The 18470-nt window shown below is 50.8% G+C and overlaps 2 protein-coding genes across 6 annotated transcripts in view; one reads left to right on the forward strand and one right to left on the reverse strand.

Annotated features, from left to right (window-relative positions):
- UMPS (uridine monophosphate synthetase) overlaps positions 1-5039 on the forward strand; it is a 34530-nt gene extending 29491 nt beyond the window's left edge. For all 4 annotated transcript variants that reach the window (XR_008653529.2, XR_008653531.2, XR_008653530.2 and 1 more), the window contains one exon: positions 1543-5039. The gene's annotated coding sequence lies outside the window, so the exon portion shown is untranslated. The remainder of the gene's footprint in view (positions 1-1542) is intronic.
- Positions 1-18470, reverse strand: part of ITGB5 (integrin subunit beta 5) — a 123140-nt gene that overhangs the window by 4251 nt on the left and 100419 nt on the right. For both annotated transcript variants that reach the window (XM_055259688.2, XM_055259690.2), the window contains exons 11-12: positions 6439-6661; positions 1747-1847 (exon numbers count right to left, since the gene is read on the reverse strand). In XM_055259688.2, coding sequence (XP_055115663.2) covers positions 1747-1847; positions 6439-6661 — 324 coding nt within the window. The remainder of the gene's footprint in view (positions 1-1746; positions 1848-6438; positions 6662-18470) is intronic.

Consider the following 18470-nt stretch of genomic DNA (forward strand, 5'->3'; position numbering starts at 1 on the left):
CTGTAACCTGGAAGCAGATGAATTAGTGTGGTTATCAGACATGAAAGCCTGGACTTTCTGTCTCAGCTCCCTTCTGGGCTGGGTGAGTATGAGTGAGCATGTGAGTGTGTGTGTATGAAAAAAGCCGGGAAGAAGGAAGAAAAAGGGTAAATGATGGAACATAAGCTTTCTCTGCTGCTCTATCTCAGAGGGCTGGGTTGGGAAGCAGCTGTGCATGAACGGCTGTCACTGCTGTGAACCAAGCGAACCAGTCCTTGGGCCACAGGAAGGCATTGTTTCCTTCTCTGACCATGTGTGCCTAGTTAGGGGCAACCAGCCCAGGTCTGCATGCAGAACCTGAGTTCAGTCAGGCCCTGAACCGCAAGACAGAAGCAGAGGCAGGAAGACAGGCATGTGAGGAACCAGACTGTGGTCCACTCCCCACAGTCTCCTAAGGAGATAGACAGCACCTGACACACAGTTGGTGCTCAATGAATATGTGCTGGATGCATATATAGCTCAAATACTAAGAAGTAGCTGGGCATGGTGGCTCACACCTGTAATGGCAGCACTTTAGGAGGCTGAGGCAGGTGGACTGCTTGACCCCAGGAGTTTGAGACCAGCCTGGGCAACATGGTGAAACCCCGTCTCTCAAAAAATACAAAAACTTGCCAGGCATGGTGGCATGGTGGCACATGCCTGTGGTCCCAGCTACTTGGAAGGCTGAGGCAAGAGGTTTGCCTGAGCCCAGGAGGTCGAGACTTTAGTGAGCTATGATGGTGCCACCGCACTCCAGCCTGGGTGACAGAGACCCTGTCTCGAGACAAAAAACCCTCAGAAGCCATGACTGTAGTCAGTCAAAATAGGGAGGTGGGAACAACGAAGTTTACAAAAGATGTAAGTTAGGACCAAGACAGACAGGCAGCTGGGGGCCAGGAGTTTGCAGAAGCCAGAGGTGAAGATAGGGGGGAAGCCTGCCAGTGAGGGGAGCCTGATATGCAGATTCCCTTTCAAGGTGCATAATTTCCCCCTCATCATTTAAACCATTTTAAAGTGTACAATCAGTCGTTTTACTGAACTCACAATGTTGTGTAACCATTCCCACTAATTCTGAATATTTTCATCACCCTAGAAAGAAATCCACACCTGTTAGTAGTCAATGCCAATTTTCCCTTCTCCCTAGAATCAGGCCACCACTAATCTACTTTCTGTCTCCATGGCTTTCCCTATGTTGGACATTTCATATGAACAGAACCATATAATACATGGCTTCTTTCGCTCCGCACTGTGGTCAGGCCTCACGCTGCCATAGTGTGTATCAGTGCTTCACACCTCTTAGTGGCTCAATAGTGTCCACTGTATATATGGACCACACTTTGTTTTCTTTTCTATTCACCCATTGATGGACATGTGGTTCGTTTCCACCTTTGGCTATGGTGAATAATGCTGCTGTGAACATTTTTGTGCGTATTTTTATATGGACATGTGGACCTAATCCTCTAGGCTGTATACCTGGGAGTGGAATTGGCACATTGTACGGTGATTCTGTGTTTGACTTTTTAGGAAACTGCCAAGCCGCTTTCCAAAGTCCGTACCATTCTACATTCTCATCAGCTGTGGATGATGGTTCCAGCACCGGGTCCTCATGGGGAGCCCACAGTTATGCCCAGGAAGCCTGGGCAGTGCCTCCTGACTCAAGGCTAAAACCACCTTCCTCCCCAAAGAGGAGAGAAACCATGGCTGCCCGGGCAACGGCAGCACACTCACCGATGGTGTCCACCCATGTGATCACCTCATCCCTGCACAGGCTGTGGCAGGTCTGGTTGTCAGGTTTCCCAGAGTGGAGCAGCAGGCACTCGACGCAATCTCTTTAGAAAAGAGGAAATAAAGGTGGGTGTCAGATAATGTAGAACAGTCCCACACCTGTCCCCGAGCCCCCCACAGTGCAGGACCTGGGAAGGCTTTCACTTCTTTCCAGCTGCAGATGTTCAGCCTCAGGTAATGTTTCTGCTCTGCCTTTCTTGTTGTTATGCTAGGAAGCCCAAGGGTTCTTGGAGGAACCTGTGTGAATTTAGTGGCATGTCTGGTCTACATGTCAAGTTGCAGACCTTTCAAATTCTGACACCAGGAGACAAATCCATCTGCACTCTGGTCCATCTAATGCCTGGTGAGGAGTCTGCTCCAAGCCAGAGGTTTCTGGGTGATAAAACAGTATTCCTGGACTCCCAGAGATCCTCACACTCCCATGGCCAGAGCTCTATGCCCCAACATTGTCCCAGTTCCCCACATCCTGCCCTGGTCATCACCCAGGGTGGGGATCTCAACCCTCCTGCACGTTCAACTCTCCAGGGAGCTTTCGAGAGAAACTCCCAGTACCTGGGCCCAACCACACCTCCGGGGGCCGGGCTTCCTGGGCAATTCTGATGCATGTTGAGGGCTGAGATCCACTGTCCTGGAGAATCTCAGGCTCCAGCCCCCTTCTCTCTCTCAGACGGAGCCCACCTGCCAGGTCCCCCCCAGCCTGCTGCCCACTTACCCATGAATCAGTCTACACTAGGCTCTGGCACAGGCTCTAGGGTGATGGCTCCTCCCAGGGAACCCTTGTTCTTTAACAGGGGCCTCCTCTAGAAAATGGATGAGCAGCCAAAAAGTGACACCGTGAGCCTCTCTCCTCCCACCTCAGGCTAACAGCGGGTGGTGGCTCAGATAGTGGGTGAAAATGCTTAACTACAACGTTCAATCAAATGGTCATTATTATACTTTATATCATCAAAACCAAGTTCCAGACATTCTTTCTCTGTCTTAGACATCTGGGAGAACGGGATTCCTGAGGTCACAGGGTGGGGAGCTAAGCTCTGGCTGCGGGGCTGTAAAGCTGATGTTCACGGGGAGAGGTCCCAGGCTCCTCTGGTGGCTGGGGGATGGGACTATAAGATGGTGAGCTCGAAGCTCCAGGGAGGAGTGGGCTGGGGCGTGTCGCTCTCAGGGACTTCGTGATGCAGTGCTGCCTGGTGGCCTTCGAGGAGGGTGAGACCCCAGGAGAGGCCCCTAGGAAACCAGGTCAGGACTCAAGAGCCAGGTGTGCTGGGGAGGCCATCAGAGTGCAGGGGGTGACCTCAGAACCTCAGCTACACGAGGGACAGCCGCCATGCCCCCACAGGCCTGTGGGGACCAAAGGGGCTGTGTGTCCAGAAAGCTCTCTGGTAAAAATACAGAGGGATGTGCAACTGCAATGTGGTGCCTTTATCATCATCTCTTTCTTAACTCCTCGGGATTAAGAGGCCAGCTGCTAAAACATTTCCAGGGCAGAAACTGCGAAGTGGAGGAGCAGAACTGGATGGGAGTTCTGAGACCATTTCACTAAGTAAGTCCCCTTTATTTTATGGAGGAGGACTTGAGGTTCTGCAGCCAAGTGCCCCACCTCTCAGACTAGGCCTCTTAAGAGGTTCTAACCTGCTTAGGAGCTCAACCATCCCTGAAATGGCTACAAAATCCCACTCTCCTGAGACTGCCTTTATGGAAATATTCTGAAGTTAGAAACGAGATGGTAACGCTCCCCACAGTCACAGCCCCGGAAGGCAGGCAGCTGAGACCTGGCCGGGGGCCAGGAAGGGGTGGTTCCAGCTTCAGTCATTCATGCTGACCCAGCTGCCCCCGATTCCTCACCCTCCCCCGGCACCAGCCTCCCAGATTAGCACAGGGCTAAGAAGAGGGCTGCTTTCTCTCCCGGCCAGGATTCTCTGTCCCTCCATCTGATTCTCTGTTATTAAACCACAGCTCCAGGCCGCTTTCAGGAAACACTCCCTAAGTATTCATGTGGACGTATCAGTATAACTCCTCATATGCCCCATGTACTGGTTGAAACTTGTAATATATTGTAGTCATGTACTAAAATAAGTCTGCCCTTTAAAAAAATTAAGTTGTTTAGCAAGACTCTGCTCTGAGCCTGTTAATTGAAATCAGCTGGGGTTGAGTGTGAACTCACCCAAAGTGAAAAGTGTGCTTGGTTAGATCCAGAAAATGAAGACTGGCTGCCCTGAAACCCCCAGAAGAAAAAGGATATAGGACATTCAAAACCTGGTGCCTCTTAACAAGCAGCAAGTAGAAAAAACAGACTCTGATGCAAGTCACCATCAAAAGGACTTTGTTTTAAAAAAAAAAAAAAAAAGTTTCACCTAGGCTGTGAAAGAGACAGAGGGTCAGTGTGGCCCAGAGAGAAATAAGAAGGAATAGTGGGCTGGGTGCAATGGCTCATGCCTGTAATCCCAACACTTTGGGAGGCTGAGGTGGGAGAATCGCTTGAGTTCAGACGTTTGAGACCAGCCTGGTCAACATAGCAAGACCCTGTCTCTACAAAAAATAAAAATTAGCCAGGTGTGGTGGTACAAGCCAATAGTCCTAGCTACCCGGGAGGCTGAGGCAGGAGGATCGCTTGAGCCCAGGAGTTCAAGGCTGCAGTGAGCTGTGATGGTGCCATTGCACTCCAGCCTGGGTGATGGAGTGAGAACCTGTCTCCAAAAAAAAAAAAAAAAAAGAATCGTTATATTCCCTTGTGGCATCTCTTTGCTCTCCTTGCTCCCTTCATATTGTGTAATGAATAATAAACTATTAAGTCTATGTCTTCTAAGAAATAAATGCTTTAAACATTTAAAGCTAGAGCTGTTTTCCCCTGGGCCTTTGACTTAAAGCCAATCCTCCATTGCCTGCTGCTCCATAGGAAGGCAAGACTCATTTGATGGGCTCCATGTGTATTGTCCTAGCTTGACCCCCACTCCCCATTAACCTAGTGTGCCCCAAGGACTAGAGGCATAGACTCAAAAAGGTTCTGCTGCTGGGAGCTGGAGGTGGGGGCACCTCCCTTGGGTACAAAACGTGGATAATGGCTGACTCCGTGCTGGGATGGCCACAGCTATCTGGGCTCCAGATCCAGGATCCTAACCTTCCCCGGGCTGTTTCTACTTGGATCTGTTTTTTCCCTGCTCTTAGCAGGTCTAAAGCGAATCTGTTTTTCTTCTTCCTTACTCTCCCCCATCTCCTCCAATTAAACACATTAAAACCCAGCCCTGTCTATCTTGTCTCTTCATCTGCAGCCAGCTTTCAATTACCCACGCCTGGGTTATTTATGGCAAATGTCCAACCAGGGGTTCTGCCACCCAGAACGTTTCTGAGCACAGACTGACCAGCAGCCGCTGCAGGCGCAGGGAGCATGAACTCATTTCATTATCAGCCCGAGCCAGACATTTGGAAGGGAAATCTGCCAAGAGAAAATCACAGATGCGTTCCTCAGCCAAAGAGAAGCGACGTTTGTATTATGATTTGTTTCTGATCCTCTGTGTCCCTGCCTCCTTAGAATGGGTAATGATGACACAGCTGTTTCTCCAGCAAACTCCAAGAGCAAATGTCACTCCTGCTTTCCAGGGGCATCATTCTGTAATTCCCTCTCATTTGCACTCTGGTGGAGCATGTGGGGCTGAGCAGGAGGAGGTCAGCATGGCTATGGGAGGCCGTGGCCGAGTCAGCGAAGGCTGAGGCCCAGGTCTAGACAATCTCTGCATTCAGCAGCAGCGCAAAGCCCGCATTCTATTATCTGTATAAATGGAGCAGAAAATTCAAAAGCCATTGCAGTGGTTTCTGGCATGCCTTATCTAGGTCGGGTGCCTTTCTCTCCAATTTCCTTTTTTTTTTTTTTTTTTTTTTTTTTTTTTGAGACAGAGTCTCACTTTGTTGCCCAGGCTGGGGTGCAGTGGCATGATCTTGCAATCTCCACCTCCCAGGTTCAAGCTATTCTCCTGCCTCAGCCTCCGGAGCAGCTGAGATTACAGGCACGCGCCACCACGCCCAGCTAATTTTTGTATTTTCAGTAGAGACGGGGTTTCACCATGTTGGCTGGGCTGGTCTCAAACTCCTGACCTCAAGTGATCCACCCGTCTTGGCTTCCCAAAGAGCTGGGATTACAGGTGTGAGCCACCATGCCCAGCCTCCCTCTTCCCAATTTACCTTCTGATGATGTTTGTCAGCATTTCCCATAAGGGTTCTGTGAAACAGTGTTTGGGAGATATCAGTGTGGGGGATTTAATTCATTTGAAAAAAGATGCACGCTGTATTCTCCTGTGAAAGCACACAATAGTAAGGCTCTGAGAAGGTGCTATTTTTGGTACCAACACCAATTTAATTTCATTTAACTCTGTTATTTCATAATTCTAAACGTGTTTAGGAACAGAGTAGCAGTTTTGTATTTCTTGTTCTGTTTTTGTTTTCTTACAAAACCCTTATGGAATCAGCGTTTGAAAGCCACAGTTTCAGTTACTGTTGGTAAGAGTGCGGCTCCCCAGTGAGGCTTGCTGGGTGGGAGATGCAGGAGGTGAGGAGTGGAGGCTAGCCGGCCCTGAGGGCTGCCTGGCTGGACCACAGGCCTGGCCTGGGTGAGAAGTAAGGTGGGGCTGTTGGTGGAACCAGTACCTCTTGGTGCTGCACGCATCCGGGCAGGTGGGGCACTTCTCACACATCTCCCCAAAGGCCCCCGGCTCTGTGCATTGGCACTGCCCACAAAGACAGTGCCCACGCTCGCTGCAGATCTGGCCATCTCTGCCCCGGCATGTGCTGATGTCTGTCGAGCAGTTACAGTTGTCCCCGATGTAACCTGCATGGCACTTGCATTCCCCGCAGTGACACTCGCCATGGCCTATAAGGATACATGTGGCACATCAGCACCTGCTCACCTTTACACACGAGCACATAACCATCTGGTGCCCCACATGCCAGGACTGGGATTCAGCAGAGAATGGAACACCAACTCTGCCCTCAGAGCCTATTTGGAGAGATAGACAGAGGGCCTAGAGCCAGCATGAAGGGACAGCAGGGGACCCTGGCAGCTGGTGTGGCCAGGCTAGGTCTAGACTGGTGCTCCAAGTTGGTCCAGAACTTGGCCAAGTTGGGCCACAGGGCCAGGACCCAGGGAAGCTTCCTCCTGCTTCAGTTGTGTGAATAATGGCCCCCAAATATGTTCCCACTCCAATCCCCAGAGTATCAATGTTACCTTCTACAGCAAAAGAGCTTTCACAGATGAGATTAAGTTAAGGATTTTGAGATGAGGGATTCTCCTGGATTGTGTCCCGTGGGCCCTAAATGTAATCATTCTGAGAGGGAGCAAGGGAGACTGGACTACAGAGGAAGGTGGCAGTGGGACAACAGAAGCAGGACGCTGGCTGCTGCTCTGAAGATGGGGAGGATGCCAAGAGCCAAGGAATGCAAGGAATGCGGCTCTGGAGGCTGCAAAGGCCAGGAAGCCGAGGCTCCGGAGCAGGAGCATCGGAGGGAGTGCAGCCCTGCCGACACCTCCATGTTAGCCCAGTGAAAATGATTTCAGGCTTCTGACCTCCAGAACCGTAAGAAAATAAATCCGTGTTGCTTTATGTCACTAAATCTGCGGTCATCTGTTACAGCCATAGCAGAAAACACAGTTGTTCTGCCTGAGTCCTGGTTAGAAGCTGAATTCCTGCCCAGGGACCGGAAACCCAGAAATGGATGATTTAGGAGCAGACGCTGAGAACAGCAGCAGCAGCAGCAGCAGCTAACACTCACCAGTGCTTCCTATATGAGCACCTTACACGTAGAAATGCGATGAATCCGCATAGCGACTTATGGGGCAGGCATTATTGTCCACGTTATATGAGGGGTGAAACCAAGACCCAGAAAGATGAAGCAAAGGTTGATGGTCACACAGCTGGTGGCAGCAGAGCCAGGACTCAAACCCAGAGAGTCTGGCTCCAGAGTCCATGATCTCAATGCCAGAGTCTACTGCCTTCTATGAGCACACCCAGCCAGGACTAGAACCTGCAGGGGGATGCCCTGGCCCTTCCTTGCAGGGGGTCCTCTCCATAGCCTGCAAGGGTGGGGAGGCGGGTGCTGTCCCCACTCAGCAGGTGTGAGGGGCAGGAATATCACTCGGCTCAGAGGAATGTGTGTGCGTGTGAGAAAGCGAATGTGTGTATGTGTGTGTTTGAGTGTAAGTGTGTGTGAGGAAGTATTTAAGGGTATGTTTGTGTGTGAGTGGGTACAAGCGTGCATGAGTGTGTGTGAAGTATGAGTGTGTGTGTGTTGGAGTGCAAGTGTGTGTGAGGGAGGATGCTTGTGTGTGTCTGAGTGTGAGAGTCTGTGTGTGTTGGAATGTGTGTGTGAGGGTGTGTTGGAGTGTGAGTGTTTGTTTTGGAGCGTGAGCGTGCTGGACTGTGGAAAGACTAGATAGCGCCATCTTCCAAGGGGACCAAGGGCCTGACAGTGGAGTCTCCATTTTCTACACAATCAGAGGCAGAATGCAGTGCTACAATTGGTACTTTTTAAAAAATCAACTTTGTGTTATTTTTTTCCCTAATGCCATTATGTGAAGGCTGATATTAATACAACCAAGAGTTTCATTTGCTGAGCACCACCCATCAACTAGTGGGTGACTGGAGAGGCAGGGTGGGGAGACCTTTCATTTTACTTCCACATCTGAGTCAGTTACCTGGCTTGTTAATTGGATCCCAGCACCTTCCCTGGGACAACCAATGTGTGTGACCCACAATATAATATAGGTCAGGACTCAACTCCAGAAAGCCTCTTCACCCGCCACTTAACTTCCTGCCCCTGCTTCCCCTGGCTCTGTCCACTCTCTGGTGCCCAGAACCTGTAGGCGGCAGGGAGACCATCTGGACAGCCAAGCCTCCCAACCCTCCTGTGCTCAGCAGCTTCTCTGCTTACCCAGGGGTCTCAGAGCCACAGCAAATGTGTGCTGAGCGGGTGCCCTCCCATGTCACAGGCAGCGCTGAAGCAGATGGCAAGCCCTCCAGGAGAGGGGAGGAAAGCCAGACTCGGGCCCAGAGTCCGCTGTGGAATGCAGTCTTAACTGTGTAGATGCGGGCATTTGAGGGGTAAGCCACTGGAAAGGGCAGTGTCTCGCCGCTCAAGGGTTCCATAGCGGAGGCTGGGGGAATGGGCAGCACGAGCTCATCCCCGGAAGGGAGAGGGCGGCCCTGCCCCTCCTCTCCACCAGTCTGGGACCAGCACCACTTTTGAGCCTTGGCAGCAGGAACTCCCCATGGGGAGCCTTCACAGGTGAAATGGATCCAATCCACACAACTCCCTCACCCTCTGGCCTCAGGGACCACACTGGTCAAGAGCCTGGTTTCAATTAAAATGGCTCACTGTCAGGGGATTATTCCCCGCCGCCCCCCCCCCCCCCCCCGCAACATTTTATTAGGAAAACTTCCACACCTGCAGCAAAGTTGAAAGGATTGTGTAGTGCACATACATATCCTCCCCACCCAGATCCTTCCTTCGCATGTGACATGCTGCTTGACTGCTTATCTATCCACCTGTCTGCCCTTCCATCAACCCGTATTTTTAAAGATGCATTACAAAGTGAGTTGCAGACACTGGTGCACTCCAGGGGTAGACTTAAAATGGCTCTGGCACTCTCTGATGGCTTGTCCATCACACCATCCCCACAACACAAACATACAAAAAGTAAAAGGCATGCTCAGTGCTAAGCAACAAAGATGGCACAGAGGCCAGGTGGGTGTTGTTTTCTGTCCTACTCTAATTGTTGTTGGCTGCACCATAAAATTATCCAAATACAATGTGGCACAATATGCGGAAGTGTCAAAGGTTTGGAGGTAGACCTATTCTTTGCTGAAGGGCCTGGGCATGGGGTGAGGCATGTGTGTTGAGGGAACAGGCCTTCCATGTGAAAAGGCCTGTTCGCTGCGGAGGGGAGCCAGGCAGGGTGACTGCTGCTCTTCACTTCCCCCGGGATGGCTGGGGGGCGGGGAAGCCTAGCTGCTTTAAGTGTGTCTGATACCTTGCAGGCCTGAGAGTTCCACAGCCCAGCCCAAGGTCAGGGTGGTTGAGTGTGCCCCTGACCTAGGGTATAAGAAGAGGAATTAGGAGTCAAGGGTAGGAGAGGGTGAGAGCTGGTGGCTCACCAGAGGTCACCACCATTCCTTGGAGAGGGACAAGACCCAAGGCCAGAGCTGCTGGCCATTCCTAAAAGCTTCCTACCCCCTTGAGCCCAGCCAGAAGCTGCCAGGAAAGCAGCGGTGTGTGGAGCCCAGCCCGTTTCTGGGGATGAGCCAGTGGGAGCCGCGGAGGGGCTGTGGGACATCAGAAAACCTTCATCTACATGGCTTTTTGGCCTCCAATATTTGATGACTCCAAAGCAAAGCCCTAGCCAGCCAAACCAGAAAATAAGCCCCAGGCTTCACACTTGATGAAATCACTGAAGCCACCAGAATGCTCGTCCTTCGTGACTCTGATAATAGTCCCAGTTGAGTTTACCTTGGGTAGTTCCCTGCCTTTCAGAGACAGCCTAAAGCAGCGATGGCAGACGCTGCACATCTCCTTCACACTTGTGGCAGGCATCGCTGTCTCCGCATAGGAGTCTTCTCCAAGGGGCCTGGGCTTGCCCTCAGAATCCTCAATGCAGTCCTCCAAGTAGGTTCTACCAAGTGGTGGGAGCTGGCACCCAAGTCACAACTACTGGCCACCTTGGTTGAAACCAAGACTTCCAAGACTCCTTCAGAAAGCGTGACCCACACAGACAGTCAAAAGCTACATAGGCCTGGTCACATTTTATCCCAATCCAAATGTGTCCGCTCCTGCAGTTGAGCCTCAACCTGCCTTTCCCTCAGCCTGCATGCTCAGAGATTGCTGGCATCTTCTGGTCAGCCCCAGACCCTCCTAATGCCCTAGGAAGAACACATGTCATTAAAAGGACCAGGGTCATTTGGCCCTGTCCCAAGGATCAATAACCTATCAATCACCATCATGGGGATTGGGAACAACATCCTGGCTGACAGTGCTCAGAGGACCTAAGTCAGGACTCTTCATCAAAACAAAGCTAACGTCTAATGCTACCTCGGCAAAGTGAGTTGAATTTAATGGTGCCTGCAGAAAAAATATTTTCATTACACATAGATAGGGATATTGAAGGACATGTGAAATCCCTGTGCAAGCTGTGAACTGCTACACATGCAAGTTATTATTAGTACCTTTGTTACAATGATTGATAGCCAAATGGACAGGAAGTTGTAAATGTGTCTATTAATACAGATTTTCAGCTTTGTAGAATTCAACAGCTTTCCATCAGCAACACAGTGCTTGTGTGGGCTATGGGCCAAGACACAGCCTCTTGCCTCCTCTTATAAAATTGAATGCTGGCTATTCAGAGGAAGGGGCAGGCTGGGAGGTAGGAGGGGAGCCAGTGGCCCTGTAAGCCCAGGAAGACATGAGAGGAAGCCCCAGCATCGACGCTCTGTGGAGGTCAAGGCAGGCAAATCGTAAAGCAGCTACCAGGCTACACCACAGACCAGTGAGGACAGAATCCAGCCTGCAGGGGGTAAGGAGGTGGTGACAGTGAGCGTAGGGAACTCCCACAGGTAACCTAGTTGTGTGGGGACAGGCGGAGATGGGGGACAAGGAAGATGGGGGATTTTGCAGATGGGATACATTTGAGCATTCTTCAGATTAAAGAGAACCATTCAGAAGAAAGTCGGACAGGATGGGGAAATGAAGGAATCAAGGGAATGGCAAACTGAAGAGATCACAGTAGAGATGGAGTGGGAGAAAGGAGAAGCTGGGCTGAGGGCGAGGGTGTGGCCATGGGGAGATGCTGAAGCCTTAAGTTCCAACAGCAGAGGAGTTCAGGGAAACAGGGTGACCAGCTGTATGACAAGATGAGGGTGTGGGCTGGAGCTCAGTTCAGATCCCTGGGTCACCTTGGGCAGGTCCCTAAACTTCTCTGATGATCTGTTTCCTCCTGTGTCGATGGGGATAATGCCTCCCTTGCAGGAATACTGTCAGAAATATCAGCGCTATTCCAAGTGATCTCTGACACATGGGGCATCAGGACATGGGAGCTGGCATTGCTGTGGGTGCCACTGGAGCTGACACTCTAGGAACTCGGAGACCCACATGTAGTACAGCTTGTCCACAGGGAAAGGCAAGGCACCCAGAACAGCAGAACTCGGGGCAGAGGGAGAGAGTGTGAGGCAGGACCAAGGTCTTTGGGGAATGTAGGGGGTGACCAGGAGGTATGTGACAGGAAAAGTGGAGGGATGCGACAATCTCAAAAGAGGAGAGGGAGCAAAGGGGATGGGAGGCAATGAGCCAAAGGCACTACTAGGGGGCGAGAAACATGTGACCTGGGTGTGGGAGGCCTCCACCACCAGCCGCCCCAACCTCCCCCTACTCTGTGGTCTCAGGGACCAACAGACCCAGGAGAAGGAGCAGGTGGGGAGTTGTGCATGAGGCTGAGGATGAAGAGGAGCCTGTTCACCATGAAACATGGGCAGTGGAGAACAGAGCTGAGCTATGAAGAACCACCTGGAAAAGGGGGCAGTGGAGTGCCATGGTTAACACAGGGATTCTGGAATCAGGCTGCCTGGGCTGGCCTCCTGAATCTGCTATTTACCAGCAGTGGCTGCCGTTTCACCCCTTTGTATATTGGTTTCTTGACTTTTAAATGAGGCCAGTAAAAATGCCTTGCGGGTAGGGTTGTTGTGTGAGTTAGCTCGCTTAACCTCTATAAACCACTTAGAATAGTGTTGGCTCATTAAACATCACTGCCTTATCATGGCGGGGTGTGGGGGAAGCTTGGCACAGGTCTTTTTGGAGGATGTGAAGGGGTACCCTTTTTGTCAGCGTGAATCACAGATTTCCACAGCTAAAGGGCCTCATAAGGTGACCGAGGCCATGCCCAGTCGGAAACAAGAGCAGCCAGGACTGAGAACACCCAGGGCCTGAGGGAGCTGCTTGGCCAGTCTGAGCCTTGGCGGGGAGGCGCACACCACAGAGGCCCCCTTCGGCCCTGCGTGGGGAGCTCCCTGAGGCATGCCAGAGCAGGGCACAGTAGCCCTCAGCGAGGCCTCTGAGGCAGGGCACAGGGACCCTCAGGGAGGCCTCTGAGGCAGGGCACGGGGACCATGGGGACCCTCAGCAGGGCCCCTGAGGCAGGGCACGGGGACCCTCAGCGATGCCTCTGAGGCAGGGCACAGGCACCCTCAACTCTGGCCCAGGAACAAAGCCACTGTTCCATTCACCCCCAAATGCCACTCTGGGTCTGCAGAGGCCCAAGGCAGCCATGGGTGACCGCAGAGGGCTAGCAGGACCGCAGTGGGGCTGCAGGAAGGAAGGAGCCAGCTTGGGATGGTGCAGAAATGAGGAGGGGTTCTCTTCTTCCCATCCTCACCCAGCTCAGTGTTATAACCAGGCAGACGTCAGGCCCTCAGGGTACAAATCATCTCTCCATAGCTGGCTCAAAAATAGTTTCCACTAGCCCTGGAATGCACTGTGGCTTCCTTGGCTTCCCTCAGCGAAGCTCCATCCCCTCTGGGAGTCCATTCTGGCTCACAGAAGGCTGAAGAGGGAGGACTGGGCTCAGTGCCTGAGACAGGAGGGCCGTCCCCTTCTCTCTTCTCACGGCCCTGTCCTCCACCCCCATGCCCACCGTGTCTCCTACACACACACTCACTTCCTCCTGCTTCCTCTCATTGTCTCATCTCAGTTTCTGCCTCTCAGTGTCCCGCTGTGTTTCCCCACTCTCCTCACATCCCCCAAGGAACCCTCCCCTCTCCCCGGCAGTGTCCCCTCCTCCTCCCTCTTCCCCTCTCCTCCGAACAGGCGGCCATGTAAACAGGAAGTGGCTCAAAGACATAGAGGGAGCGTGGCTGGAAGCCTTTACACATGGGAGGTAATTTCCCTATCATCCAAAGTCAGATTTCATGTGTGTTCTAGACAGCTCTGTGTGAGACTCTGGGCCCAGCTTCTGGAACTCTCCATCAACTGTAATAGGCAGAGCAGGAAGCCAAGTCAGCAGCTGTGTGCTTCAGGTCGCTGGTGTCTGTGTGGCTCAGGGCTGTGTGACACTGCCGAGCCAGGGCAGCCGGAGATGAGATTACAAAGCGCGGAATGCGCGGTGGCTGGGGAGAGCTCGGTGACGGACCCGCTTGGCGCTCACATGCTGGGCCAACCACAGTCCTCTCTGGAGCACCAGAGCCAGACCCGGGATGGGCTATCTGTGGCCAAACACATACATAAGCTTCCAAGGACTGTGGCCTCTGTCTGAGGCTTTGAAGATTTCCTGGGGGGAAATCCCTCCTAAGAAGCGCTATTCCTGGCTCTGCTGACAAGCAGGTTGGTATTACATAACAGACCCATTGTCCTCCCATGCCCTCATGTGTCCCCACCTGACCTGTGCTGCCTGGTGTTCTCGGGGTGTCTCCAAGCCTGGTCCCCACGGCAATGTGCCCATCCCACTATTTTCCCTCTCCCCTCCATGTGCTGGTGTTGATTGTAGAAAAAGTAAAGAACAGAGATTTCTGAAACGCACAGGACATGTTCCCAACTTCCTCACAAGGGATCTCAGCTTGGGTCCAGGCACCTCAGTAGCAACTAAATAAATCTCCGAGGGCAAGACAGAAGTTGCTCTTGAAAAGTTTTGTTCTCACCATGGGTTTCCTGCGCTTGTGAACAGCATTACCATGCCTGGGGGGAGTTATGGATTGGAGAACTTGCCAACTAAGGGCTGTTTCTTTCACAAAGAAAGCACAGCTCTCCCTTGCTTAAAACCACCCCTAGAACTCAGCTTTGGTGGAACGTCTCCCCTGCTCTCCTCGGTCCTATCCCTGTCCCTCCACTGTGCAACTCCTCAGACCTGCTGGGGAAGTCCTCTCTGAGCGGTGCTGCCGTGCAACCTCACCCACCTACCTGCTGGCTGTGGGCAGCGGTCCAGTTTCCTCACTAGTAAGACAGGAATAGTGCCTTGTCTATCTTACAGGATCAGGGATATTCTTAGTCAATGTGCAACAGAGAAATGTATGTTTTACTTCAATGTTTACTGCCTTCTGGGAAGTTGTAATTCCACTGAGATAACAAGCCATTAAAATCTCTTAATAATAGTAAAACTTTATGGAATTCTTACAATAGGCTAGGCATGGTTCTAAGCATTTTACATGGATTATCTCATTCATTAGTCCTCCCAATAATAACTCTATGTTGTGGTACAATTATTACTCTAATTTTTACAGATGTGGAAATAAGGCACAGAGAAGCCAAGTAACTGATCCAAAACCACACAGCAGGCAGGTGGCAGGGCTGGAATTTGACCCCTATCTGTTTGACCAGAAGCCCATACTCCTTACCACTATGAGAAGAGAGCATTTCAAGGAGGACATGGTCAACAGAGTCTGCTACAGCCGAGAAGTCAAGTACGATGAGGACTGAGAGCCCATAGATTTATCAAGACAAGGTCACTGGGGACGTGGGAAGACCTATTTTAGTGGAGTCACTGGACTGAATCCAAATTAGACTGAGTTAAGGACTGAGAGGGGGGCGGTGAAGGAAGGCAGCAAGTGTAGACAACTGTTTTAAGGATGTGGTTGTGGGCTGGGCACGGTGGCTCACGGCTGTAATCCCAGCACTTTGGGAGGCCGAGGCAGGAGGATCACCTGAGGTTAGGAGTTTGAGACCAGCCTGACCAACATGGTGAAACCCTGTCTCTACTAAAAATACAAAAATTAGCTGGGTGTAGTGGTACACGCTTGTAATCCCAGCTACTCAGAAGGCTGAGGCAGGAAAATTGCTTGAACCCAGGAGGTGGAGGAGGTTGCAGTGAGCTGAGATTGCGCCATTGCACTCTAGCTTGGGCGACAAGAGTGAAACTCCGTCTCAAAAAAAAAAAAAAGAAAAAAAAATGTGGTTGTGAATATGGAGGAAAGGGGAGCTTGCAGTGAGTTGTGGTGCAGACTAATGACAGGGTTTTTATTTTCTATTCTTTTATTTTCCTTTTCTTTCTTTTTTTTTTCTTTAATATTTTAAGATTAAACAGGCCAGGCGTGGTGGCTCACGCCTGTAATCCCAACACTCTGGGAGGCTGAGACAAACCTGGGCAACATGACAAAACCCTGTCTCTACTAAAAATACAAAAATTAGCCAGGCGTGGTGGCGGGCGCCTGTAATCACAGCTACTCTGAAGGCTGAGACATGATAATTGCTTGAACCAGGGAGGTGGAGGTTGCAATGGGCCAAGATTGCACCACTGCACTCCACCCTCGGCAACAGAGCGAGACTCTGTCTCAAAAAAAAAAAAAGAGAGGGAGAGAGATTAAACAGACCACAGCATGTTCAAAAGCTGACCAGAAGACTTGGTTAAGACACGTAGGTATAGAATCACTTGGCACATTGATGGACTTGTTTGTTTGCTGGTCTGCCTCATCTCATTAGCCTACAAACCCACACACAATCAAAGCCTCTGTTTTATGTTTCTGTGCCCCACGCCTAGCATGGTGTCAGGCGTGTAGGAGATGCTCAGAACATGCTGTCGTTTGGTTGTGGTTGACAATATCACCAGGACAAACCTCAAACCCTGGGGGAAGACATCCAATGCTGGACATAAGAAAAGGAACAGAAGTATTATTGATACCTGAAGAACTTATATGTGATTCTTGAGATATTTCAGATTCTTAACAAATGTCCAAGAAACCCAGAGACTTCAGAATAACATGAAAAAAAGACGATTAAGAATTCTCTTTCCTCTGGAAGAACATGGTTGTGGTCACACTGAAATCGCAGCCTTGTATCTCCCACTGTTCTTGCAGATTGTTTGGGTTTCTCCAGCAAAAGGCTCTTTAGAGATACAAACAATGACACATCTTTAGTCTCAGGGACAGCTGCTCCTCTGTCCGTGGCATATTGTTAACAAACCAGCCCCATCAGTCAGCTGATGGTGTTTCCTGACAGGCAGTGTCCTTCATCGGCTGGACCACAGGGGGCATTCTGTTTCTGAGCAGCAAAATACTACTGCTATAAAAAAAATAAGGTCATCTTGCTTTAAGCCAAGGTTCTCCAAACTTCAACATTAACTTTCTGAGATGATGGTACTGGCTAGAAAGCTAAGACTCCATTGCAAAAAGCAACAGAACCGTCTCAAAGGCTATCTTTGCCTTTCTGGTCTTAGCCACCTGATTTCTCAATGCTGATGCCAGCTAGGTGCAGTGGCTTATGCCTATAATCCCAGCAGTTTGGGAGGCTGAGGTGGGAGGATCCCTTGAGTCAGGAGTTGTAGACCAGCCTGGGCAACATAGTGAGACCCCATCTCTAAGAAAAAATTAAAAATTAGCCAGGCATGGTGGCACATGCTTGTAGTCCCAGCTACTTGGAAGGCTGAGGTGGGAGGATTGCTTGAGCCCAGGAGTTCAAGCCTGCAATGAGCTGTGATTTGCATGCCAGTCTAGGAGAGAGAGTGAGACCCTATCTCAAACAACAACAACAACAAATAAAATCAATGCCAATGCCCAGCTGCCATGTCACAGGGAGATTAAGGCAGTGGAGGGAAGATGGACAAATCCTGTGTTCTTTAATGAACTCACCTTTCCAGTTTCAAAGAAATCTAAAACCAGCTGAGTGAAATCAACCATAGTTCTCTTCTAGGACCCTGAGAATGCTGATTCAGAAAGAAAAACAGAAGGCTGTAGCCAAAAGAAACAGAGGTACTTTAGGTCAACACCTTAGGTTCGGCTTAACCTGCCCAATCCACCTGGCAGGCACTTCTGGGGAAATGCCAACCACATCTGGAAAGTGTAAACTCACCACCCTCTTGGTCACTACAACAGGATGCAAGGGTTACTATTTTCAAACTGGAAACCATCATGGTGTTGTGGATGGTTAACGGTTCCCATATTCCACCCCAGGCTGGCCACTGTTCAAAGACTAGCTGCATTCTCAAAGGACGGAGGTGGTTTGGAACGTCCCATGTGTAGGCCACACTGAAGCCTGGCTGCTGGGACCCCAGTCAAGACATGAGACAGCAGGGAAGCAGCTGCTCAGCAGAAGAGCAGCCCCCTAGGGTTAGGGGAGGTAGACTTTGTTTCGGTCAAGACTTTTGGCCCAAAATTTCAGTGGGGAGTGTGGCCCACATGCCAGTCTTCTCAGCCTTAGCCTCCCACATGGGCAGGGTGAGTGACAGCACACCAATCTCCTGGCACAGTAATAACAACAAGTAAATGAGATCATTCACATCAAGGGTGTTTTGTAAATTAGAATAGACTAAAAAAGATGCACTTGTGGCCGGGCACGGTGGCTCACGCCTGTAATCCCAGCACTTTGGGAGGCCGAGGTGGGCGGATCACGAGGTCAGGAGTTCGAGACCAGTCTGGCCAACATAGTGAAACCCTGTCTCTACTAAAAATACACAAAAAATTAGCCAGGTGTGGTGGTGGGTGCCTGTAATCCCAGCTACTCAGGTGGCTGAGGCAGGAGAATCGCATGAACCTGGGAGGCGGAGGTTGCAGTGAGCCAAGATCGTGCCACTGCACTCCAGCCTGGGCAACAGAATGAGACTCATCTCAAAAAACAGAAAAACAAAAAAAACAAAGGTGCACTTGTAGTTCAGCATCATCAATTACAACAGCCAGATACCCACTGACTACTAAGAGGAGCTCTGTGTCTTTCATCAAATT

This window comes from Symphalangus syndactylus, chromosome 21, assembly GCF_028878055.3.
Source record: "Symphalangus syndactylus isolate Jambi chromosome 21, NHGRI_mSymSyn1-v2.1_pri, whole genome shotgun sequence".
Classification (NCBI taxonomy): Eukaryota; Metazoa; Chordata; class Mammalia; order Primates; family Hylobatidae; genus Symphalangus; species Symphalangus syndactylus.